This window comes from Microtus pennsylvanicus, chromosome 4 (assembly GCF_037038515.1).
Source record: "Microtus pennsylvanicus isolate mMicPen1 chromosome 4, mMicPen1.hap1, whole genome shotgun sequence".
NCBI lineage: Eukaryota > Metazoa > Chordata > Mammalia > Rodentia > Cricetidae > Microtus > Microtus pennsylvanicus.
The window spans coordinates 9499334-9526200 of record NC_134582.1 but is presented as its reverse complement, the minus strand read 5'-3'; the positions used below and the strand labels follow the sequence as shown (position 1 = coordinate 9526200).

Genomic DNA, 26867 nt, shown 5'->3' with positions numbered 1-26867 from the left:
TTATTTGAGTTTTTGGGTCAAGACTCAGGCTCTGGTGGTCTCATCAAGCTAAGCATGCCCATCTACCCTCTCCCCCAAATATGCCCACCAAAGAGACCAGTAAGATAGGAAGGCAATGCAAGGACATCTGTTTAAAGTGGTCACACACAGGGAAGAGGAAGAAAGAAGTCCAACGGCCTCCAAGTCCACCTCGGGGTATTGGCATGAGGTTTAGGTTTAACCAGAAGGTAGAAAGTACATACAGCTCAGCAATCTGGGGCAAGGTGTGGCACTACCCATTGTTGCCTGGGCATCAGCCTGTCCCACAATGTGGTTCAATAAGTTACTAGAACTGGGAGATTTCTTCCTGGGGGGGCAAGTTCTTCTTCTGCCTGGCACCGTGCTTTGTCTTTTCCCTTTCTTCATACTGGGGAGGGGAAATTGTAACCCTTTGGATCCCATAATCTGCTAGCCAAAGGGAGGCCACACATGTCTCTCTTTAGAATATTTGTCTAGCCAGTTATAATTCTGGCTCAGAAATATAAGGGACACACAATTATGTATGTGAATGCTCATATCTATATAACAACATTACCAACTATAAAGACACATGAGAGTGAACTGAGCTGTGAATATAATTTATTCATATGTTTACACAGGAATCTGTTACACAGACAATAGCAAAAAAGGTACAAAGGGAGCCCTAAGAGTTTTCATTTAACTTTAGGATAATACTTAGTAACAAAAATACCTTAAAGACATTAATATTATATAAATAAAATAATATAGCAGGTTTTAAGCTTGTTCCCGTTTGAAGGTTTGAGGCGGAGCGGGATTAGGTGAGTTAGAGCTCTGTTTCTGAGGTGGGCTCAGGGGCATAGGGGAGAGCGTTTCAGTCTGTTCTGCTAGATTGCAGCTTCTTCCTTCTGGGGGGTTCTTTGTTTACCCTTCTCTTCTTGCTGTTCTCAGCCCCTACTTCACGAATTCCAAACAGGAAAATTTCAGTTCAAACTCTAGGAATTCAGATTTTCCATAGGAGGTCTCAGGAACCAGTGACAGTTGCAGATCCGTGGCTTCAAAGAGCTTTGGTCACAGGATGTAAAAACGGCCCCAGTTCTCAGGGTTGTTATCCTGAGGAGATGGAGGGGGACTGGCTCCCTAAGGCGTTTGCCCAGGCTTTCCTACAGCCTGACTTCAGCCCTTTGGCAATCTGTATTGTCTTCTCAGCACTTACTATGTTTTTGCTTTTGTATTTCCAGACAGGGTTTCTCCGTGTAGCCCTGGTTGTCCTGGAACTCACTCTGTAGACCAGGCTGGCCTCAAACTCACAGATTCAGCTGCCTCTAATTAAAAACAGGCCCCACCGCTGCCCGGATAACACTGACTCTTGAAGGGGGAGGGGGGAAAGTGTTTCTTTTTTGTTGTTGTTGTTGTTTGTTTTTTGAGATAGGGCCATTCAGTGTAGCCCACACCGCCCTTAAACTTGTGGTCCTTCTGCCTCAGTTGCCTGAGTGCTAGGATTTCAGGCATGAACAACATACTCAACAGGAAAAAAATTCTTTAGGATTTAAGTTTTCACTTCCCCAAGCTTCAAACAATAAATTTCATTGGGCAGAGCGTAAGAGGAGCTTTCTGTTCTCCTCTTTGGCATGATTGGTCAGAGAATTTTTACAGAAGCTACAACTTTTAAATTAAAAATATTAAAGAGAAAACCTGGAGATTGCCCCTCCCTGTATTTCTTTCAGGTGGTTCCAATACCACTAGTTTCCCAAACAGAGCATAGTGTGCAGAAAAGAAGTCTATGTGTGACTTAACAGCAGTGCCTAGATGTCCTCAGATTCATTAAAAATGTGACTGTAAAAGGCTCCTGAGGTTAATGACGTTGCCATGTATCTGAAACACTTAAAAAACTAACACATAGTCCCAGTGCTCGGGGAATGGAAACAGAGGGATGCTGACTTCTAGGCTAGCCTGAGCTACATAGCAAGACCTTATGTCAAACACCCCCCCAAACTAAAAGCTAATATAATAATTAAAGTAAAAGCAACTATGCTAAATATTCCATACATACATATTTTAGTTATTTTCTAGGAACTGGCTGGCTACAAACATATCAGTGAAAAAATTTTTTCATAAGAAGAATAAATAAACTCTCCCTGAAGTTTTGAAATGCCAAGAGCAGCAATTCAAAACTATTTTGACCAACAAAGCCCTCCTCACAGCTCTGGCAGCTTGAAAAAAAGCCTAATCATTCTCATTAAGAACGTCACACTTACTATAGTGCAGAAGCCACTGCCCTGCCGGCAAGCTACCCCATTGCAATGTTGGTCACGGCTGCTGTGAGTAGCTTGGCCTGACTCTGAAAGCAAACTGTTGATCTGAGGACTCTTTGGGTTGGCTTTGTTTCCATGCCTGTGAGTTCTGTAAGGCTTAGATGGCCACAGAACTTAACGCTTAATACTGACATCAAAGGTAGCTTTAAATAATAATTATTCTGCTTCCATTTCTTCTTTCTCTTGGAACATGTCGACTTTATAAATACATTACAATCTCCATGCTACCCCACCCCCCAGCACACAGTTGGGTTTAAATTCCATTCCAGAGAACATCACCTGGGCAAGGCGCTCATGTGCTTGACAATATATAGTCAAAAAGAAAAACACAAGGCAAGCAAAAGAATGGGTTGGTCGCTGATAGTCTGAAAGTCGTTCCCGTGGTGAAAAGCAGTCTCTGAGAATCTGGAAGCCTGGAGCTGCACTTGGAAATGACTCGTGACCACAGCTGTCGTGTGGGGTTCCTTTTACAGAGGGCTTTCAGCCACCCTTTTCTTGTTTTGTAGGTAGAAGATGCGGTTCTCTTCAGAGTAGGTGACTTTGCTGAGAGGTAGCCTGTAGATGTCAGGGTTTTTCGTGGTCAGCAAGAGAAACGGTAGCGTGGCCAAACAGAAGGCCCAAGTTCCAGAGGGCAAATGGACCTGGGGACAAAGACACAGGCCACACGTTCTTTTGAGATTCCATTTAAAGTGAGTTCACACAATGAACCCCCTGAACTTTCAACCCAGGGTACAAATTGGTGGGGGTCATTGCTCTGGAATCTGCTGTGCCCCCTTGTGAAATCCTAGTCATGTCTAAGATGTCGGGGAATCTAGAGCTAGCATTCATTGGAATGTTTTCACTTGTCTTTCTGCGGTGGTCAGTTCTGTCCCTTCTGTATGTCTGTCCGGTTTTCTCGTTTATCCATATTTCTTCAGCATGGCGTGCCAGGATGACACTGGGCACACAGGATGCCCCCAAACAGCTAATATCCTGACCACTCATCATATCCACAAGGGCTTCTCTGATTAGTCAACCATAGTGGCCTTTCTGACCTTGACTTTGCTCCAGCACTGAACTCTCCTTGTTCTTATTCCTTTTTACTTTCTCTCCTAAACAGACTTTTAATATCTGGGGGGGAGGTGCCACGCTTCAATGCTGCTATGTCAACTCACACATTTCTGAGTATTCTACGTTGATTAGCTGGCGTCTTTTGTATGGACCTCATAAGTGTGATGGGGAATAGGGTACCAATTCCTCCACTTTATCCTCAAACCAAGGGATGGGGCCTCAGGATCTGAAGTTTTCCTTCTCTCCCTAGCTAACCCATCCATCCAGTTCTGATCCACAGACTGATGATGCCTACGAATATATATTATATACATATATATTATATATACATATATTTTTTAATATATATGTGATGGATTTAAAATAACACCTGTTTCTCTAGTCAGTTATCCATTTATCTTTTCAGATTTTTTAATAAGTAAACTATATTCTAAAGTCAACTTCTGAACACCAGAGTTAGACTATGAACGTGATAATGTGGTATTGAGTTATTGATAAGGCTACTGTTAAAGTTATCCTTTAAACCAAGCAATCTGACATTTGTGATAAGCCTGGCAATTGTAGCTTGGGCTAGAGTTTGCTGTGATGTTGGAGGGCCGGAGTGGCTGAGAGCCAGCACCCACCAGAGCAATGTCACCAGATACTGCTCAGGTGGGCACCAGTGGACTTCCACATCGTTGACAAGTCATGCAGAGGACAAAATGGGATCAAAGAACTCACCACAGCCATCAGGTGTGTCATACAGGCTCCGACGTAGGCGGTAAACAGGGCTACGGGAAGAGGAAAGAACACTATTTGGTAGATGTAGTTTTCACCAGCATCCTAGACTGTTTACGTATACTTCGGGGTTCTACTAGCCAGCCCAGCACCCAGGTCCCCAGTTATAAATGTGAATTTAGACTCAGAAGCTATGAGTTCAGATCCTGGCCCATCCCTGCAGAACTCATGGTCTCCTTGGCTGTACAGCAGAAGCAACAGGACCAGCTCCTTCACAGGGCTGGGCGAGCATGAAGAAAACAGCACACATTCGGCACACGCTAAGTGCTCAATGAAAGTAGTCTTGCAGTGTGGTCTGCTCTTCTCATTGTGGTGGCAATACCTTAGGGAAAGGTTTTCTGTGACAAAAAAACCCTGCCATGTTGTTTTCTACACACATGACCGAATTTAGATGAAACAGCCTAGGTTCTCTACAGTCTCACTGCACCTAGGATCCCCATATTGATGGTTTGAGTTTTACAGCTACAAGAATTATGGAGTCTAAAAATAAGAAGGCAACAGCTTGGAGCATGGCAGAAGCAGGACAGACTCCCGAGACTCTCTTCACGTAATGCCTTCTCATGTGCTAAAGGTGGGCATATAACTCAATTAATTAGAATCTGATATTTCTATTTACTTTGAGAAAGAAAAGAGAAACAAACCAATGTAAATGGCATGTTCTGATCACATGTGTAGCTTTTACATGTAAAGCAACAGGAACAAAGGGCTCAACCAGTTAACCATCAATTTCTCTGTCTTGGCTGAGGAAGAGGCAAGGGGTCTGGAATGTCCTCAGCCTTCCCCAAACTGAAGAATGACTTTCCTATGTTGTTCACATAGTCATTTAGGCCACTGTCAGACAGCCACCAATCAATCAATGGATCAATGAGTACCTATCAATCACATGAGCTATCTTGGGAGCATGGCAGAGATGATGAGAGGTCTGTCTTATCATCATTTCCTTGTCCTTTTATTGATAATTTATCCCCAGTACCATGTTGCTTAAATAGTGCAATGAATCCTCTCTTGTCTTAGTTTCTCACGCTAATGAGACCTAATTTAGACACAGTTCTACTTTTGGATTCCCGGTCTTCCTCGTATTTTCTGTATAATGAATAAACTCAGATTTTTTTTGTTTTATCATTCAGAACTTAAAGGTCTGCTTTAGGGAGGCAGACAGTGAAATCTCAAATGAAATTTTCTATCCACCCAGAGCAACTGTGAACTCTTCCCTCTTGGCAGGGTACTAGGGTACCACTCTGAGAAGAAGGATGCTCATGACTTGGGTGGGAGGGATTCCCCTCTTTGCTTTCATCAATTTCACTCATTTTTGAGATCTAACTCACTCATTCAGCACCTATTCCTGGGTACTCTTCTCAGCACAAGCTGCACTCTGGCCTGCTCTCTTTAGCACCATCTCTTCCTCTGAGCACACCATACATTATTGTCTCTTATCTCCTTCAAAGGCCCAACACTTCTAAGACACGCTTCTGACACTCTTGAGTTTTGGACTGTTATATGCTTTGGAATAATCTCTAAGTCCATGTTGCTGTTTTCCCTACAGAGAAAGTCAGACTAATGAATGGCAGGCTGTCGTCATGAAGACTTGCATGCAGTGCAGAGCTGGGATGGGCTGACACCAGGGAAGCTTCTGCACACTGTGCATCTGTGATCGCATTAGAAAAGACCGCTACAGCTCAGTGAGAGCCTGGATTTCATGGGCAAGGGCCCCTCTCAATGTACTGTCATGGGTGAAAGCTCCTATAGCAACCCAACTATTGATAGGGTACAAAATAGGCTTAAAACTTCTATAAAGGACATAAAAACAAGGCTATTCCTTGGCCACCCAGCTCCTGATCTCCAGGTAAGGAAAACAGCCCTGTCAGGTACCATTGCAGGTTCCCAAGTTCTCCCTGGCAGAGACTTGTGGGAGGCAGAAAAGAACAGTTCTGTAACCAGTGTCTGCTGTTTATTTACCTTGGCAGATAAGGTGGGCCTTTTGTTTGGCAGTGACAGGGCAACGTGGGCAAGCTGAAACTTGCTGTGGCATTTTACACAAAAGGCTTGCCTTGCAAGAGGGGTTAGAGGTCTGCCCCAAGAGTTTATGTGTGGGTGTTAGGAAGTCTGCTGGGGTGCAGCGGGGATGGGGTTGAGACTCTCACACTCTCAGCCTCAGAAGGAACTGGGATGGCTCTCAGGAGATGAGCTCCACATTTGTGGATATTGCAATTGCCATTCCCTTTGAACTATCAATTTTGATTGCAGAAACATGTTGCAGAAATGTTCATATAATGCACTTTTGGATATTTACACCAAAAGCGTTCACTTGAGAAATATCATAAATGGCTCCAAACTAGAAGCCATGTAAAACCCCCTGCATGACAGTCTTGTCAGAGAAGCCATGCAACTAGCCCCTGCATGACAATCTCATCATATCTAAAGCATCTGTATGACCCCAACCAACAGAGCCATAATCTCCTGACTGTTCACCTGTACTAAGAGAAAGGCCCTGGCTTTCAATCCCCATTGAGAGCTGTCACTCAAACAGCTGGGATCTCTTGGGAAACAAATTCTTAGAACAAAGAAAGGGGACAGACATCTAAAGAGACCAAATGCTAGGAAAGACAGACACAATGGAGCAAACGCTTAGTCAAAGCCTGAAGCAAAGAAGGCACTAGATGACGGGATGAAGCATAATGGATAGAGCCAAAAATGGTTCAGTGGGCTGGCGAAACTGGAGGTTCTTGTGAAGGGATGATGAGGGGAAAATAATAAGAAAAAGTTCATAGCAATGGGAAAGCTCACACGGAACTAACCCCCTAGGAATATTTGGAGAGACTATTTGAGAAACTAAAAGCAGACACAATCCTAGAATTAAAGAAAGACAGGAGAGCTCACACCACACCGAAAGAATCTGAGTGTCTAATCACAGAGGGGATGGGGAACTCTCACATCTAGACAGCTCCATCCTTTTCCCTCGCCTGCCAGAACCAAATCCACTTCTCATGTGGTCAAGGAAAATATGCGAAGATAAGATTCCAAATGTCCAGAGAACAAAATAAAATTACCTTTAACAAGAATTAGGTTTTTTTCAGAAGTCTATATGGCAGTTTGGGATGTAGAAAGACAACAGGATCATCTTTGAGGACAACTTTCAAAAGGTTTGTTAGGAGAGAAAACAAAATCCTCAAATCTGGTGCTGTTTTCAGATGGCTGCCCTAAAATGTAAGCCAGGGAGAAAGGAAGCCGTTCTCCCCTCAACAAAACCAGCTCTGGAGAAGACACTGACAGGTCAGTTTGAGCTGCAGGGCAGGGTGGATACACACCCAAAGGCAGTGGTTACTAAACAAGGAAGTATGAAAATGCTTGTTTATATGGATCTAAAGTAAAAATTCTATATAATAGCAGCGTGGTTTCAGTGGCTGTTGGGGGCGGGCCTCCCAGTGGGGGCTGATGCAGGCCAAGGTATTGTTCATATCTGGAGATAAGATAAAAGTATGGATAAAGTTAAGACTTTGATAAGGAATAGTAAACAAGGTTAATTCTTAATAAGTTAATAACTTATGCAAAGCCACCAGAAAAAAAGTTTTCTATACCTTTAAATAAAACAAACAAGTGCAGGATACTTATGTTTCATACGATGTATGCACACACTACTTAATCCTAGACAAATTCAGTGGGGGCACCACAACCCCTCTTTTTAAATGGGGAAACCTAGGCTCAACAGTGTTAGGAACCCTGCTGTAATTAAGTTCTAGGTAGTCTGGTAACAAGGCCAGGGTTGGTCTTTGTTTTGGGTTTTTCTTTTTAAAATTTTATTATTATTGTCAGGGTCTTATTGTGTAACTCCTACCTCACCTCCTCACCTTCCAAAATTATATCAAAGGCAAAAAAGTACTGCAGACAGAAAATTGCTCCCTAGTGGGGTCCACATCCTGATGCCCAGAATCTGTGATTATGAAAAGGAATTTGCAACCTTGGTTAAGTTAAAGATTGTGAGTGGGAAGATTATCCAGGATGGGGTTAGTAGACCATAGTCATCATAAGGAACTGCACAGAAAGAGCTTACATAGATGCCCGAGGGAGAAGGATGAAGCAGCCTTCCTTTCTACTTTATATCTCTTTGTACTGACTTAACAATGAAACTGTTACAATAATAGTACAATAAAATAAATAATGAAAAGATTTTCCTTTGGGGGAAACATTTGCAAAAGTCTTAGGCTCTATCCTTTTTGCTAGCCTGTCAGAACCAAATCCACTTTTCACATGGTCAGAATGCTTTCTGCTTGACTTAGGCTGTCTCCACGCCAACCAGCGCCATCTTCCCTACCAAATGGCCTCCACTCCTGGGCTAGGGCTCACAGAAAAGTCACCGTCTCCAGGCAGTACTCCCTGATAACTCTGACAATAATTGCCTCACCCCAGATCCTGCACTACAGATTTCTTCTTGTTCTGGTCCAGACCTTGAGAGCCTCCCTCAGAACTTCCCTCCCGCCAAAATCACCAGGTTCCTCCTTCTAGTCCAGTGCTCTCTGCTCAGGAATTACAGGGGACCCAAAGTTTCTAATCCAAGGTCTTTCCAGTATCCGCCCGGGCTACAGTATGAATATCTAAACACATTAATGCGCTTGTCGCTACTGCACACACAGAACCGTAAAGAATGCACTCCCGATAAAGGTGTGAAAGCAATCTCGGAGCGAAGCTGGGGCTGGAGGATGAGAGACTCTCCCAATTAAGCTAAGACTGTCCCCTAGCACTTGGCCTGCTTTGCTTTGAACTTGAGAACAGATGAAGAGCAGAGTAGCAAACATTGACAGAGCTCAACCGAGTCTCTACAAAGCAACAAAATGACATCTAAATCTGAGATCTGCTAGCTATGCCACAGCATAAACCCAAACTGAGCAGCGTCTACAAACCCTTCACCTCTGCTCCCCTCCTGCACTCCAGATCCTGCCTAGCACGGGGTCTACCATGACAACCAGTTAGACGGCTGAGGTCGAGCAGTCTGGAGATAAAATGTCTTTAGACCTCTGTTACATCAGGTTAGAAAGAATTTCTCTACAACTCACGGCCCCTTTACCTTTTATTCTCCTAGGGTATCACTCTTTCCATCCTAGAAATATCTTTCATGTTTTTATTTGTGTGGGACTAGAGATGACACAGGCTATAGGGGAATGTCTGTCTCTCATCAGCAGCTTGGGGAGCCCACCAGCTTCCCAAGTCCAGAGTTCTTGAGGCCCACCTTACTTTAAGGAGCTGACACACAGTCTGAAAGCTACAGCCAGGAATCAGCCCAGGGTAGCAGAGCAGCTGTGGGGAAGACTGGTGGACACAGCGTCTAGGTTTGGATTTATTCCTCCTGGACTTAATGTGCTCCAGCACGTCCCTGACCCAAGGTCAACAGTCTGTGTATTCACCAACATTTCTGGTGATTCTGGCACAGGCTCAGGTCTGAAAACAGTTGATTAAACCAGCCCTCAAAGGACCACACGAAACCCTACCTGGTTCACCAAACAACATAGCTTTAGTAGAACAAAGTATTTCTTTTTAGGTTTTGGGGGCATAACAACAAGCACACACAAACTTCTATATCAATATATATTTATATCTATATCTACATATATGTGTGTGTGCGTGTATTCAATATTCTGTATCAACTAGAATGGCTACTAGGATTTCACAGGCTCTTCCTTCACAATAACCAGTGTGACAGGTAAAGATGACTTTAATTCTCCCAGAGGAGGAGCATCACTTGCCCCCACCCACAGCAAACCCAAACACCAATCCCAGTTTGAATTTCTCATATGATCCTTTAAATATATTTTTGTGTCATTGTTTACTGCTTGCCCATGGTTTTGATCGAGTCGTCACGGGCACCCTCTACATATGGGCACCCACACCATATGTCGACTACTCACCACAGGCGAGAGCCAGGAGGTGGGTCTGCCAGGTGAGAGCCATGAACATGCCTCCAATGGCAATGCAGGCCAGAGAACTGTTGAAACCCCAGAGCCCAGCATAGATGTCTTCAAACGGAGCTGCAAGACTGAGTCCTGTAGGGAAAAACAAGAGTGGTCAGAGCTTGGGACAAAGAGCAGGATGCTGTGCAGTGAGTTGTGGGGTCGTGGGAAATATCCTAAGGACTCCCTTTGCCCAGAGACCTCGGGAAAGCTCTGCAGTATGAAAGACGCCTGTGACATGCACAGGATGGATAAGATGCCAATGTTAGGTAGCACGTCTTATACTCACCTGCGATGACACCCAGCAGAGATCCAATAGCAGCATGCAGGCACATGAGTGGGGAGGAAAGGAGAATGGCACAGAGGAAAATGCCCCCTGTCCATGGGTTATCGCAGCCGTATATCTGACCGACTCCCACTGGAAGGGACTTCAATAACTGCAATAGAAGAAAGGGCAGAATTGTAGCCACTCAAACAACAGACAAGAAGACCACAGCACACTTAATACACAACAACCTTACAGGTTGCAATTTTTAGAATTAGCATGTTTTATCCTTCAAGATCAGTGCCAATATTTTATTAATACAGAAAAAAAACCCTCTTATCTCATCTGTTCTTTAGCTGTCTCTAGAGAGGTACACCCGTCCTGCTCGGGTGTCTGCCGAGCAGCACAGCGCTTCCAAGCCTCTTGTGCTCACTAACTTTCCCACTATCGTGAGGCTTGCAGTGTGCTGTATCTTCCCTAGTATGGCAGGGACACAGGACATGATTCAGTTGTCCATCAGTGCTGGCAGCAAATCAGTGCTGTTCCAGAGTCTGTAGAAACACTCTTACAATCGAGTTGGCTGCCCAGATTAAAAGGCCAGTGAACGGAATAAGATTAGCTCATCCATAATGTAGAAGTAATTATAGCCAGCATGATGAGTCGGGACCACACTTGCCAGGCTGATCCCAAATGGAACGTGTATCATTTAATAAAAATACCTCTGGCTTATTTTAGTCACTAACACCTGTCTATCAGATCTCAAGACACGAAAGCACAGACCTTCCAATTCTGTTTTCCGGTAGAAGCCTGAATCTACCTGAAATGTTTACAGAGTGACAGTTCTCAGGAAGGGAAAGGATTTGGCTCAAACATGATGTTTCCATATAATAAAACTTTTGGTTGGGCCAAGAAAATATAACCACACATGGCTTCTCCCTTTGAGCAAAACATTTCCTGAAAGATAATGGCCTCTTTACCTTCTCACGGATCCTTTGGTAGGAACCTAGAAGCAATGACTCTCACTGGCAGGGGAAGCCCCAGCTTGGGCTTCCAAACACTGGCTTGGCCCTTGTTCAGTGCACTGGACCACACTGAGACTCGGTCATCCTTAAGGTGGTCTCTAAATGCTCTCTGTACCCAGTCTTATCTATAGATAGCCATCCTATCTCTTCTAGACCTGGGAACTTTGCACAGGTAGAGACTGGATAGACTTTTTATCTCTGAACTTGGTATCCATGTATCTCTTGGGTAGCCAGGAGTGGGAAGGTTGAGTGAGCTATCACATAAAGAGGCTCAGAATCGGGGGAGGTCAACTGACCTTCAGAACCTTCCTGTTGATAGTCCCTATCTGAGCTCTCCAGGGCAGCGGGCACTAGCCACACAGTTACTGAGACTCTGAATTGCGACAGATGAAGTTGAGAAACAGAGTTGTGAATGCATCTACATCTAACTTTAAATGGGGGTAATGACTGCCTTCTGAGACAAGGTAGTTGGAGAGAGTGAGACAGTTTGGCAGTGGTACTTTTAACCAGTATGTGCTTTCTTTACATTTGGGGCTAGTTCCAAGTGCTGCCATTTGCTTACTGGGTCAAAGATAAAGCAAACGCTATGTAAACGCCTCCCGTGTTCTCCTCTCTCAGCAGAGAGGATGGTGAAGCGCACATCTGATCTGACGGCTGGAGAGCGAGTCTGCACATTGAACTAAAATCCAAACTAGCAAGGCCTCTTTTGTTTTCTTTGACTTCAAGTATCTCCTTAGTTTCAGAAATTAAGAAACATTAAGAAAGGGTCTAAGATGCAGCAAATTGGCAGAGTGCCTGGCATGTATGATGCTCTATTGCAATCTGTATACACGCACGTGCACACACACACATATGCTCACATGCACACACATACACGTGAAACCTTCTGCAGACTTCTTATAGAAACAAGTATGGGAAAGAGCCAGGATTTCAATTTGCGAGAAGCAACTTTTTTAATAACACGGCTCTCTCTGCACCTATCTGTAAGGAGGTGAACCATATCCTCCCCCCTCCCCCGTGACTCAGCAGATCTCAAGTTGTGTCCACCAGCACTGTTTGGAGGAGCTTGTTGATACAGATTCCCAGGCCCCACTCTACCTTGAGAGCCCTTCGTATTCTGTAAGAAGGCAGAACAGCCAGGGTCTGCAGAGCCCAAAAAGTCTAACAGTTCTGACTAGGGGAAGCTGCTCACGAATGCTCTAACTCCAGTGAGAGATCACCTGCCTTGTCTCAGCCACTCAGACAAGGGCTAAGCTCTCCACAGTGTCTGATCTCCAATGAACTGTCCTTGGGAACTGTCATTGCAGATTTTTAGGGGAAAAAAAAGCTGATATTTTACCTCAAGGGCATTCAGCTCAGTCCATGTGATATTGGGCACGGAGGTGACAGGTGTGAAGAGTTTGCTCGGAAAGAATGCATTGTAATGTCCCGTGGCCGAAAGGTACATCGACAGCGCCATGTTGAAAGGGAGCGTGAAGACAGGGAGGTCCCATTTGCTGAACACGGAGTTCAGTGCACTTGAGAAGAGTGGGCTAAAGGAAGGTCACAGAGGATTGAGAATCAGTGCGAGCAGTCAGGCTGAGCCCCCAGCCTTTCCGCGAGGTGGCCTGCTGCAGTTCTAACAAGCTTTGAAATAGTACACTGACAAACCTTCCACAGGGCATAGGGCTGGGGGGGGCAGTGACTTGGGATCAGTCCCATTGCAGAGACAACAACTTATCTAACACACACCACAAAATAAACTCTTGGCTGACATTTTAGAAAAAAAAAGTACCCCAAAAGTGGCTCAAAGTAAGTTATAATCAAGTTTTTAAAAACAAGTTTGGAGCTTGTAATAAAGAGAAATCTTCTCTGCATAGTTAGTGCCCCGTGATCCTGGGGTCCGTCCTCCACCCCAGGGTCGCCACTGTCCTGAATTTGGAAGATAGCCCTCTGTCTGTCTTCTCTATAGGTTTCTATTTTGGAGAAAAGAAACGACTAGGGTTTGGGGCACTGAGGCTGGGGACTAAAAAGTTCTGTAGAAGTGGTCAGACTGTCTGTCCTTGAGCTATTATTGGTTACCTTGAGACTTCACACTTCACACACATACTCTTTTCCTCACTCTGTGGTGTGCAAGTTTAGATTTGCTTTGAATGGTGGAGATCAGTGGTTCTCAACCTGTGGGTCATGACCCCTCCATGGGTCGAACAGCCCTTTTACAGGGGTCAAATATCAGGTATTTGCAAACCAGATATTTACATTATGATTCATAGCTGTAGCAAAATTACACGTATCAAGTATCAATGAGATAATTTTATGGCTGGGGCACAGAAGCCAGTTTTTAAAGATCCAGGTTTTGTAAAGATGGGGTTGAATTTAGAAAAAAACAAAAGAGGAGATGGCAGCTTGGTTGAGTACACAAGGTGACCCTACTGCCCCTGGGGGATGTAAAAACCTCAGCATCTAGAGCAGGTGTACGCGCTAAGTGTGTAGCTACGGTTGAGAACGCCTGGATGAAGGGGAGGTGCAGCTGCTTTGATATAAGGACAAATGCCCGGCTGTAAGAAAATCCACACCTTTGAGATGACTGCTTTAGTTTCCACGACCAAGGGTATAACCTGGTTCTAACTTTTTAAGTATTTTTTAATTTGTGGCATTACCATTTATTATTATATTGTTTTGCCTTTTCTTTCTTAGATTGCCTCTCTAGACAAATTAGCCTGGAACTCACTATAAGTTCAGGCTGACCTTACACTCAGCAATCGGCTTCACTTAGCTTCCCAAATGCAGGCATTATAGGTGTGTGCCTCGGTAGCTGGCACCACTAAATGACTTTCCTTTTATTTTACATTTAACCTGTGTTTGTGTAGGTGGGTGAGCGTGCGTGGAGAGGCTTGTGTGGAGGTCAGAGGAACACTGGGAAGTCAGCTCCCTCCTACCATGTGGGTTCCTGGGGTTAACCTCAGGTTGTTATCCTTGGCTACAAGTGTCTTTTTCCGATAAGCCAACTTGGCAGCCCTATTTCACTATTTAAGGTGTAAAGGTCAATGGCACATTGACGGTGGTGTACAGCTACCATTGACTCACAGGGTAATTGTCACCTTACAAACGTGTGCTCCTTAACCACCAACCCTTCATTCCTTCTACCCACCACAGGCATTCTGAAGACCAAGCACAACTTACCAAGTCATAGACATTACAGATATAGGGAATATCAGCCACCAGAAATAGTCGCCCTTGTCTGAGAAAACAGCCATGAGGATTCCCACAAGGGTGGCGTTGTAGCCGTGGAGTCCGGCTGCTATCGCTGACCTGCAGGCATGGGGACAGCACAGACACTCTGAGTGGACGTAGTCAGGGTCAGACATAGACACAAGCGTAACTTCTAGAGATCACATCCACTTTAGAAAACACAGTCCTACCTGGGTATGTGTTCCAAAGCCTTTCATGAATCATGCAAACACAACTAAATTATAGATAAAACTCTGACATGTGAACCTGGGACAAGACCCTCCAGGGTTTGCCACAAGGCACAGGAAGGATGGCATCTGGTGGAGGAGAGGGGCCTGGGTAGGGCAATCTGCTCTTCGCTCAGCCTTTCCCGAGGAAAGTTTTATTTATTTTAAATCACTGGGGACCTTGACTTGAACAGGGCTTTCAAGCAGTCTTAATTCTGATTTCTCAGTGAGAGATACGTGATTCCTGGAAGGCAAGTCCTTTCATAGAAACATTCAATGTCAAATTAGTGGACATTTTCGTCTTCTTGGGATTCTATTTTGCGGACTCTAAGTGTACATCTCCAGGTTATTACAGATAAAAATGACAATTTTTACTTGCCCAAGCACCCATTTAATTATGTGCACACTTCGCCCCTCTTGTTGAGCCCTCTCTGGGATGGTAAGATATTTAGTCTGTCTCCTCAGTTCCTCTAGAGAACCCTGACGAATACACCCGTTCTGTGCTTGCTATTTAACATCTCTTTCTTTTGTTCTTTTGGTTTTGTAAGACAGGGTTTCTCTGTAGCTTTGGAACCTGTTCTGGAACTAGCTCTTGTAGACCAGGCTGGCCTCAAACTCACGAGATCCACCTGCCTCTTCTGAGAGCTTCAAGTACTGGGATTAAAGGTGCGCGCCATCCCTGCCTGGCCTTAACATCACTTTCAGAGTGTTATATGTCAGCCTCCACTCTGGCTGTAATGGACTCTACGGCACAATCAGGAACGAGAAGCCGCAAGTGAGCAATGGGAATAGTCTGTAGAATAAGGCCCTAGTCTGGCAAGCGCCCTCCTTTTGGATTCTGAGAATTGGAGATGAAGGCATCATGAAGGACAATAAGGTCCATTTCCAGCCTGACGCTCAGAGATAATGACTGTGGGGATCTATGGGGTAAAGGTTGTGAAGTTCGGTCAGATGCAGGGCCTGTGGGGGAGGAGCCACCCTGCAGTGGGTGTGAGAGTTTCCCGCTTTGATCTGACCCGTGCACAAAGGTGCCAGTGCAACCAATAGGCTGGCGTCACATCTGCTCAGCATGGGGGACACCAGCGGTTGGCCTCTAGTTTCAAAGTCCTTTGTCTCTTTTCAGTAATCCTCCCGAAACTGGAGTTATTCCTGAGCACAGTGGAGAGCGCTTCAGACTGAACCTCCCTCAGCGTTGTTGGTGGGCAATGAATGGCAATATTTGCAAGTCAGGGGATGCCCCAGTGCCAGCCACAGGACGATCCAGTTACTTAAATGGAATTGTCGTTCTGACTCGGGATGAAATGCAGGGCTTTGTACATGCTTGGCCAGTGCTCTGCCGCTGAACTGCACGACTGGCCCAGAATCGTGCTTCATTGCAGCATAAACAGTGAGGGATAGAGCTCCTCACTCCTGGGATTGAGCTCTGCATAAGCCCGGGAACTGAACTGGCTTGCGTGGAAGGAGGTAACTATGTTACACTAGTGAGGGACCCGAGGTATAACGGGGGTTGCTAAAGCCTCTTCTTTTCAGGAACTCAGAAGCATTTTGCGTCAGTTGTAATAAATAATTGTATCACTAAAGGAGACTTCAGCAGGCTCTTCCCTGGCGTTAGATGAATCTGGCTACCAGACACAGCCAGTAAGACTCAGACTGATCCCTTGTTCAGACGAGAGGGATCGAAGACTATCTGTGATCCTCTGGCCTCTGACGAAAGGCAGAGAGTTCTGTGGGATAAAGGCGTGTGTGTGTGTGTGTGTGTGTGGTGTTTCACCTGGAAGGGTGTGGCTTTATTATGACTGCCCATGGTAGCTGTCCAGCTAGTAGCTCAGAAAGACAAGGGAGCTAGCATATGCGGGTTTGCCTACCTGTCTTGGCTCAGCAAGAGGGCTGTCAGAGTGGAGACCACAGTTCCTACACAGCCACAGAGAGCCCACCAGGGGTTCTGGACCAGAAGTCCCACCAGAATCAGGATTCCACTGATGGGGTTGCTGACGAACACCACCTGGGATATGCCACGGAGAATCCAGTCCACGAACTGGAGCACCACGGGCTTGTCTGGAGAGACAAGATGAGCAGAGGTAAGGAAGAAACAAGGTCACCCTGAACAAAGCCACCAGAACCTGCAGGAGCTGAAACATTTGGGTATTTTGTGAAGCCTCCCTCTGACCCCTTGGCTTGTTTGTAGTCTGTCCACCCTGCCCCTACTGGAACTCAAGCTTCAGGAAGCAGCTAAGGCTCCCATTTGCCATGCTCAGAGATACAGACTAAGCCAAAGCAATGAATTATCAATAGGGAAAATTGTAGGATGATTGTAGGATGCAGACTCCCCACTATTCACACACACACACACACACACACACACACACACACACACACACACACACACAAAGGTGTGAAAAGGTTAGCAAGTTAGAAGATGCAAATCAGGAAACTGTTTCCAGGGACGGCTTGAGAGCAGAGCTAAGACATGGGCAGAAGCACAAGCAAAGGGTTTCCTCGAAGCTGCTTCTCTCATCTCTCACAATGAATGTGTAGATACCTTTAAGCCAGCTGGCAAATTCTTTCATATCACCAGTGACATAGCCAAGCACTCTGAAGCCGCAACGTCTCCCCCGACATGATGAAACCTGGTTTTCACCCCGGTCTACTTTAACCATGGTGGGACTGTCTTCCAAGGCCATCTCTTCCTCTGGGTCCTTGAAGGAAGGAAGGACAGAGCTTGTAAACATCCTGAACGAGAACCCTGTGGGTTGGCTACTTAGGCTGTGCAGTTGTTTGGAAGATGAGTTTGGAGGCATTCGCCTAGACCGAGGCAGTGCTGAGGGCCCGCGAACTTGCTCTTTCCCCCTGGAGGATCATTGAGGAACTCATTGTCCAAATCAAACATCAACCTTTGTCCTTGATGTCTTTAATGCTACCATGAGAAGGTTCTTGTCTGTACCCTCAGAAGGCCTGGGTTCTAACTTAACAAGTGTTTGTTGAGCCCCCATTTCCTGCACTCAGGGGACTTAGCAGTGTTGAAGGAAAAGAAAAACAGATAAAGTCAACACAATAAGTTAAATAATATAGAAAGAGCTAAAATAAGTAACTTTTAAAAAAATATTTATTTATTAAGCATACAATGTACTGCTGGCAAGGAAGGCACCAGGTCTCATTATAGACGGCTGTGAGCCACCATGTGGTTGCTGGTAATTGAACTCAGGACATCTGGAAGAGCAGCCAGTGCTCTTACCCTCTGAGCTATCTCTCCAGCCCAAAATATGTAACTTTAAAATTTGCATTTTTGGTTTTTTTTACAAAATAGTAATTAGAAGTCTGAGTGGTGGCACACACCTGTAATCCCCGCACTTGAGAGCTGGAGGCAGGAGGATTGGGAGTTCAAAGCCAACCTCAGCAACATGATGGTTCAAGCACAGACTGAGTTACATGAGATTCTGTCCCAGTAAAACACCAACATATGAAGCATCCAAACTACTGATTTTATTTAAAATTTATTTGAAAAAGAAAAAAAATTAAAACAGTATGTGTGTGTTGATACAACCTAAGAATCCCCAGTCTTCAAGAATAGGATTGGTTGAATATGTTCTTATGTTAGGCAGTTACCTCTGAGGGTCTGTAATTTGGACTTCATCATAAATGCATAAAAGGAAGAAAGATACACCACAAAGGTGCAGAACAGTAGTTCTCAGCCTATAGGTCGAGGCCCCTTGGGGGATGTGTGACCCTGTCACAGGTTGCCTAGGACTATCAGAAGACACAGATATTTACATTATGATTCATAGCAGTAGCAAAATTACGGTTATAAAGTAACAACAAAAATAACTTTATGGTTGGGGGTTGCCAGAACACGAGGAACTGTATTAAAGGGTCGCAGCATTAGGAAGGTTGAGAACCGCTGGTCTAAAAACTTCGAGAGGTGGAAATGGACGAGGCTGTCAAAAGCCAAAGATGGTGATGGAACGATTACATGCTATAAGAATGCACAGGGTTTTTATCACAGTCAGAGTGTCTTGTCAGAACCCAAACACTAGAGGCATAATGTGTGTTGACTACAGGGTTACCTAGTTCTCATGGTGAGGATATAATAAGAGAGAACCAACATCCTTGGGGTTGGTACCCTGCAGACACACATGAAGAATTCATGGTGCCAACCACAGATGCGAGGACTACCAATGATAAACTCCTAGAGGTGGAGACAAGGACAACAGCCAGGTCACCCCGGTTGTATGAAGAAAGCACAGCACAGACAGCTAAGAAGGAAGAGGGCAGCCCCATCGTCAACCTTACAACCTTCAGTGGAGACTATGTGGAAACCACAGCCACAAAAGACAAGACCAAGGGAGTGCCCAGAGCTGCACCGGTACGCCAGCCCACCTCTCCTTACAGCAGGGCATGGACAAAGTTCCTCCAACTCATTCTGGTCCCTTCTATTTGCCACATTCACCAGCTAGCATTTGATAGCCAATAAAATGATGTCTTTTTTTACAAAAGTGGACTCTACTTTTGACTTACATTAATCCCAGGACAGAATCAATGTTTCATTACTGATTTATTACTGTGTAACAATTTTACCTCTCACTCTGGCTCACTCTGGCCTTGGGCTTGCTATGATCCTCCTGCCTCTGCCACCCAAGTGCAGGTATATTCCACCACGCCTGACTGTCTTCCTGTTTCTTAAACAATGGTGCACCATTGATCGTCACACAAAGTTGGAGCCATTTCTACAACGCATTCCAGACCAAGGTCATTGTGCCTTGGCAATGCTCAACCTGACACCAACATTTGTGAGTCTCTCAGAGAATCTCCGTATTTCACACTTCCTTTTTCACACTGAAAAGTGCTGGAGCCGTGGAACCTAAATCACACCCACATAACTCTGCTCTATGCCTAAAATTTACAAACCCATTTAAGTAACCCAACATTTATGAAAAGGGGTCTTCTGTTTCATAATCTAAGCAGAGGCTATCACTTATTTTAGACCTCTGCCTCTCAAACCTCATAACTGAAAATATTGTGGGGTTAGACCCTTAGCGACAGCAACCCATTTTCAAAGTCACACCGGTTATAGGAGGCACGAGGCTTCAGTCTCAGCCATGACATGAAGAAGCTCGAAGGACAATTGTCCTGAGTTGCTATAATCGAACATGTCAAGGCCTGAAATTGGCCATTTCCATCCACCACAGAAATCAATTCCAGAAAACACAAGTGCATGCTCTCAAAATGTCCAACCTGTGTTTATTTAAGAGAGTTTCGGATACCAAATCACCCCGGAGATTCGAAACCTGATAGCGTAACCGGCCAGACATGGCTGGGAACCTGAATGGCCTGTGTCCCCTGCAGAGCCACCCCAAGTTAAAACTAACCCATTTTCGTTCAAATCCACAGCCCAACCTAGAGCTATGCCTTAATTGTTGGGATGCATTGGAGGGCTGTAACTTTGTTCCCCACTGCCCCCCACCACAGAGAAAGACCCATTCTGACTGCACAGAGTGGCTACATCCCAGAGGCCCTGGAGCCAGTTATTCTAAACGGCTGATCTTCCTGTAGCTCCTGAGATCCCTGACACCTGTTCCAGATTGCCAGCATGAGGGCCCGTTAGGAGAAAACAGTAGTTTAAATCTTGTTCACTCTGGAATGTTATCATCCTATAAAGTCTGTGTCTCTTTTGGGAACTGGGATACTGTGCCCAGGAGAGAAACATTCTAGCTGGTGCTCACACATTGCATTTCCGTGGAGAGGAGAGGGCAGTGAGGGGGATCTTAAACTAACACAAGCAGGAGAATCATAAGCTCTAAGCTGTGCTTTCCTGGGTTTTCCAAGGCCCTTTAAATGCCTTAGCTCAGGGGTAGAGCCTCTACCTATCGGGGTAGCGAGGCCACAGACCATGCCCAGCAGACCTTGCTGACTACCCATGCCCAGCCTGGGCTCAGAAGAGACACCAAGCTGGAAACAGGCTCTAAGGTTCCCCAAGGACCAAACTTCTGGAAGGGAGCCTACCTGTTCTTTCCACCCGTGTGCCAGAGCCAAGCTTAGCCGTCTGAAGCCTCCTGAAGCTGCCTCACGGGCTTTATTTCCAAAGGGGTCTATCCAAAGAAGACCGTGATGGACGTCATCAGTACCACCAATCAAAGACTGTTCACTCATCCTTCCTTTTTTCCATATATGACAAAGGGCAAAGAGATGTCAATCAGCAGGATATGTCCTGGCTCTGGGGAGCACAGGAAAAGCTAGATCAGGGGAGACAGACAGGCCCGTGGGAGTTTCTGCTAAGGGAAAATATTCCCTGTCCTGGTGCCCTAGAGCAGAGGTCCCCACTCATCGAGGAGCTTCCAATGAGAGGGAGGAAAGAGGACACTGACTGTGTTCATTGCATTCAAGACAGTTCTTCTCCCAGAAGTTCTAGAATGTTCTATGTGTGATATTTGTCTCTGCCTCTATCATTTACTTTGTTTTCAGATTCTTCTACTGACTTGGTCTGAAACATAGAAACTTTACCAAAGCAACCTGAAGAATCCGCAGCTGTGGAAAAATATTTCTGACCTATCTTATGGGAAAAAAGTGTGTGTGTGTGTGTGTGTGTGTGTGTATGTGTGTGTATGTATGTATGTATGTGAGACCTTATGGTAAACTATCTGGCTAGTACTAGTATTCCTGGCATTTGCAATATGAGCAATTTTGGTTGGTACGAAACAATACCGAGAAGTTCCAATGGCAAGAATCTTATACCGTGCTAAGGAGTGGGGGACAAGAAAGAAAGAATAAAAACCGAAATGATCGAAAGCAGAGAAAAGGAAAAGAGGAGGGGAAGGGTCACGATTCCTTAGAATGAGTGCCTACTGCTTCCTTTGTTCTCTGTCTGCCTTCCTCAGCCCTTACAGCCCACAGAACTATCTCCACAAGGTCAGCATCAATATTATCTTATGGACAGAACTGGACAAATATGTGCATATTTGAGATATCACAGTTTATAGATAACAAGGCTCAGTGGTACTTCTCAAGTCTACCCAGTCCACGGCAGGCAGAATCAGCTTATGCAGGCATTAAGTCCTGTGCTTCTGTCTTCCGGTTTGGGGCCAGGCAGGCTAGTGTCACCCAGGGTTTTATTTAAGTCACCGATGGCAGTAGCAGCTTCTGCACGGTAGGATCTGGAGTGGGTGTCAGGCCACAGCACTCTGAATTCAGTCACCGTGAAGACCACCGGATCAAACAACGACAAAGAAGGGGCTCTGTGCCCTCTCTGGGGTCTGTTACTGTCCAAAGCAATACCAGTGGTTCCTCAAAGCCAGCCTCTCTCCTGCACCACTGACAAGGCTATCAACGAGCCTTCAGGAATATTCTGGAAGCTGTGCATGGTGAACCTGCTGCTGGGAGTTGGAAAGTGTGTTCGAGAGGCCAAATCACCAGTGGAACGAGGCAGTGCTCAGTATTTGTCCCGAGACAAACATGAAGGCCTCACGTCTACTGTCTTCCCTACTCACTCACACACAGTGAACCCATTGTTCTGAGGCATGGATTAGTAATGGGTTCAATTGGAGAGGCCTGAAAGCCCTCAATTTTCCATGCTTTGAGTATTGCTTCAAATAATACCAAGTGTTAGATCTGGGTTTCTTGAAACGTCTTTGTGTTCTGTCATGATAAAAAAAAAAAAAAGACTTTCTGCGCGGACATTTATTTGCTACTTTGTCTAATCTTTATTTTAGGTCATTTTTGATCACAATGGGAGGAACTGCTCAGTTCTCCTTAGAGCTGTAATCAGAAACAAAGAACCCCTGTCAGGTATTTCTGCCTCCTGATTAAAACACTTCCCTCCACAGCAGACACCGCTCCTCAGAGCCTTGAACTGTGCAGGCACAGGGCTCTGCAGGAAGCCACCAAATCTCTGGCTAAGCTTGTGACTGGCTTGTGACTGATCGGAGTGCCCCATGGGCACACAGCACACTCCCTTCAGCAGGACAGCACATGCACAGGAGCCCCAAGCCCATAGCGGGAAGGGCTGTTCCCAGTACCCCACATCTTCTTGTGAGTCATAAAAATGCTGCCTCCAGTTTTGCTTCATGTTTTTCAAGAGTGCAGCCTGATGAAACTTCTCATTCTGTCAATTAGGCCAGGCTGTTTAGTATACAGAGTGAGTGCCCCGTGGGAAGGCTCATCCACTTCAGCCCAGAGCAGCTCCCACTCTCCCCAGGAATCATAGCCCAGGCATTGCTTTTTAAGCTTCTGGGAAGAGGACTGTGGCTTTGGTGAGTAGCCTTCTAGTCTACCAGAACTCCAACTATTCAGTTCCAACAATCAGAGACGCAGTTCACCATTTAAAGGAGAGCAGAGTTGGTGATGGGAAGGCAAGAGGGCGAGAGAGGGCCGGAGAGGGCAGAAAGGAAAGCAAACACAATCTAGATACAGTCTGTGCGTGTATATAGATGTGGCAGTGAGGTTCATTAACTTGTATCGTTAAAATGCCTAATATAATAAATAATAATACAAAGTATAGTCTCCGGAGTTAGACACTATGCTCAAGCCTCTGTTCTGTCTTTAAAAAGGAAAAGGGACAAGATTAAGGGGACAAAGACAAGCTCCAACAAGAATAATTGGAATTAACAAACAAGGGGGGTACTTACCCTGCAGCTGGCTTTCCGGTGGCAGAAGGCAAGGCCTGATAAAGAGTGGCCAGGCTCTCTCAGAAGGGAGAGGTGGTGCAGGAGAGGCACCTCACCCTTTTATACCCACAGTCTGCTCTTCAGGTCTCTGAACTAACTGGCTTTCTCCTCCCACTTCATCAATGCCAGAACAACACGGGGGTGGGGTGGGGGATGGGGGCATGACTGGCCTCAGTGCCTCAAGTCTCTTCCTTGCTTTCTCTTCTTTTGACATGGTGCCAACGGTTCTGTGATGTCTCCACGGCATCCCAGGGTCTTTACTTGGTGATAAGCAAACTCAAACTCACCTTTTCTCTTCTATGCCATTTCCTACCCCCACCTTGAAATGTTTTTTTTCTTTTTGGAAAATTTGTAACCAGAAAGGATCCACATAGTGCCATTTATACAGCAAATGGCTTCTCTTGCAATAGGAGTATGTTGGAGTTGATACTTCTGCTCTGGTATGAGAACAAGGCTCAAGGGCGGTGGGAGAGGGAGCAGGGACAAGGGGAACACAAGTTATTGCTATCTGTTGCCTGTGCAGGAAAAAACCCAAACCCACAAATGCTTCCCTAGTTGTTCCTCTTTGGGGTGATAAGCACGGGATGCACAGCCTTTAAAATGTTAGCAGACGGAGGTCCAGAGCAGAATCTAATACTGAACAAAAAGTCCCATTCGTCCCCATTCTTCTTCGGACCCCAGTGTTGTGGCTTGTTCCACTATGGCAGAAATACGGTAAAGTCGTTGGCACCATGTGAACAAAGAATTAGGAAAAAAACAAGAAAGAAAAGAAAACCCTTCCTGCTCCAAGAGGGTCTCCTCTGCAGGCTCGCTGATGTGCAGAGTCGCCTTATCGGCCCTCCACCAGGCAGCCAGGGACTCTCGGGCTCCACCCGCTGGATGCCTGCCAGACCACTGGGCTTCTTCTCTGCAGGAGGGGGGGGGGCTCTGCAGGGGGGCCCTCCAGTGCCTGGGGCTGATCCCAGGGGGGAGCCGGTGGGCTCAAGTTCACTATGAGAACTTTGAGATTCAGGCAAATCTCTCTTTACACCTTTTTTTCCCCCTGGTAAAACAAGAAGCAATGAGCCCTCCCAGTCCCCCTGCTGCTGGTGTGAGGCCAGCTTTGGGAAGGAAAGGAATCGTTCTATTCTTTTTTCTTTTCTGGTGTTCGTTAAGATGAATAACGAACCACAATAACGAACCGCAATTTCCCATAATAATGATGATAAAGGATAGTGATAAAAAATGATAAGAATGACCTAAAAGGGGTTGGGTGTTTCCTCTGGTTGCCAGCATTGTTAAACACCTGGCAGGCATGAGCCATTTGATCACCTCAAATTACATATGGAATGCTGGGTTTTAGCTCACTGGTAGAGAGCTTGGCTTGCCTTCCATCCCTAAGGCATTAGGTCCTAGTACTTCAAAAACTACTCCCCCCCCCAAAAAAAAAACTAGCCCAAACAACCCTGAAGACCCAACAGAACAACAGGAAACCAAGCAAAACCCTATAGGGTGCCTTTATTCATATTTTGCAAGTGAGGAAACCAAGACTTTATTTATTAATAACTTGTGTGAAGTCTGAACTGTGGGCAACTCTAGAGCTGTCCGCTACTGCCAACTTCTGCCTGTTCTGTTTGCTTAATTCACCCATGAGTTCAGTAGTCATGATCATCATGTCTGGAGCTGCGACCTCCAGCACCCGGGTAGCCTTCTGTCTCCTGCTGTTATCAGGCTGGGCTAGTGGAGTGAGCTAGTCTCAGGTTTCCTGGACAGAGCCACTTTCTCTGGCCGGCACTCTCCCTTCCTCCCTGGCCTCTGCTCCAGTCCTGTAGAGCCACACCTCAAGTGCAGGTCACAGAATGCAGCCCTGAGTCAGGCAAAACAAAAGGATATGTGTTTCCAAGGCAACCAAACCTGAGTTTGAATCCTGGTTTTTGTCCCTATGTCACCTTAGAACTTCGGACTTCTCACTGTGAAGTGGGGGAGACATGTCCTTTAGGAACTGTCACGATGGATGATGTGTGAATGTAAAACCTTGCCCCTGGTGCATGGAGTCCTCTGTCCTGCCCACCCATCTCTCAGCACTTGCTTGGCTCCCAGGATCCCTTCTCTTGTCCTCAGACTGGGTGCAAAACCTCCAAGGTTGCTAGGTGTGGTGTCTCACACCTTTAATCCCAGCACCCAGGAAGCAGAAACAAATGAATCTCTGTGAGTTTGAGACCAGTCTGGTCTACATAGTGAGTTCCAGGACAGCCAGGGATACAGAGAGAGACCTTATCTCAAAAAACAAAACAAAACAACAAGCAAACAAACACCCCAAACCAAAACCAAACAAAACTAAAGCTCTTGGGTAGCCATTGGGGTTTGTTAACTTGGGTAGCCATTGGGGTTTGTTAACTTCTCTTCTGCAAGCTATCAAGACACCAGGGTCTGCTCTCTTTGGGGAGAACCTATGGGAAAATCAGAGACAGCTGGAACTGCTGGGCGCCTGGCTGAGCTCCTGGTGTCTCAAGACAGCCTTCCCATGGCACAGCTCAATGTCTTAGCTCAGGACTTCCTGCGGTGCTATTGACAAGCCCTGAATCCTCCATAGAGCGCTATAGCCCGCTGCAGTCCTGGCCGTGCCTCCTCTGAAAGCCCCTAACATCACCTTCTGCCTCTTCCTGTCTTCTTCCAAGCAACATGGAGCTCTTCTGTTCTCCTCTCTCCTGGAATTTCTGCCCCAGAAAGTTCTCTCTAGTCTCTTCCTATGCAGACTCTGTCCAAAACTATTTGAATTTCTCATGAACTTAAAACAACCTATTCCTTGCTGGCCAGGTGAAAAACAGCCATACAGCAACTATTCTGGTATTGTCTTCTAAATACTTCCTGGGTGTGACTGTACACTCCTGGAACCTCAGGTTGGGACATTGAGACAGGAAGACAGTGAACCTGAGCCCAGCCTGGGCTACATGATGAGATCCTATCTCAAACACTCCCGGCCTTCACAATGAGATCCTATCTCAAACACTCCCAGCCTTTTAAATGTTGCTCAATCTCACCTGGGCTAGAAGGGATCGGACAACATGATCAGGACCTGATAGTTCTCTTTATTCATGATGAATCTCTCTTTCCAGAAAGATTTTTAGGAAAGTTCATTAAGTATATAATGTGAGAGGAGATAGGATTGGATGAAGAAATGGGAAGAGGGGAGGACAAAACTGGCCGGAGGCAGCTATGTTTTCCTACACACGATGCATGCATGCACGTTCCTAAGTACTCCTTTGGTTCAGAACCTGCTCCAACACTATTTTCCTTCAGTCACTGCTTGACATTGATCTTTTCCACAGGCAGTTTAACTTTGTAAATGTTCTGCTTATGTAGTGGGGCAGCGGCCACATGGGGATTCTGTAGAGAATGCCTCTCCCAGCTCTTCTGCATCCGGACAGGGAC

General features: G+C 45.7%; 1 protein-coding gene across 3 annotated transcripts in view; it reads right to left on the bottom strand.

Moving 5' to 3' along the window:
* Positions 1–597: 597 nt before the first annotated feature.
* Slc14a1 (solute carrier family 14 member 1 (Kidd blood group)) overlaps positions 598–26867 on the bottom strand; it is a 38253-nt gene continuing 11983 nt past the window's right edge. Inside the window, exons 1-10 of one of the 3 annotated variants that reach the window (XM_075968206.1) lie at positions 23418–23518; positions 20800–20951; positions 17342–17498; positions 16668–16857; positions 14528–14656; positions 12705–12897; positions 10368–10515; positions 10037–10171; positions 4083–4132; positions 598–2953 (exon numbers count right to left, since the gene is read on the bottom strand). In XM_075968206.1, coding sequence (XP_075824321.1) covers positions 2780–2953; positions 4083–4132; positions 10037–10171; positions 10368–10515; positions 12705–12897; positions 14528–14656; positions 16668–16857; positions 17342–17498; positions 20800–20946 — 1323 coding nt within the window. In that variant the 5' untranslated portion in view covers positions 20947–20951; positions 23418–23518 and the 3' untranslated portion in view covers positions 598–2779. Of the gene's footprint in view, positions 2954–4082; positions 4133–10036; positions 10172–10367; positions 10516–12704; positions 12898–14527; positions 14657–16667; positions 16858–17341; positions 17499–20799; positions 20952–23417; positions 23556–26867 lie in introns of those variants that run through there. The other 2 variants (XM_075968207.1, XM_075968208.1) reach the window with 2 other exon arrangements.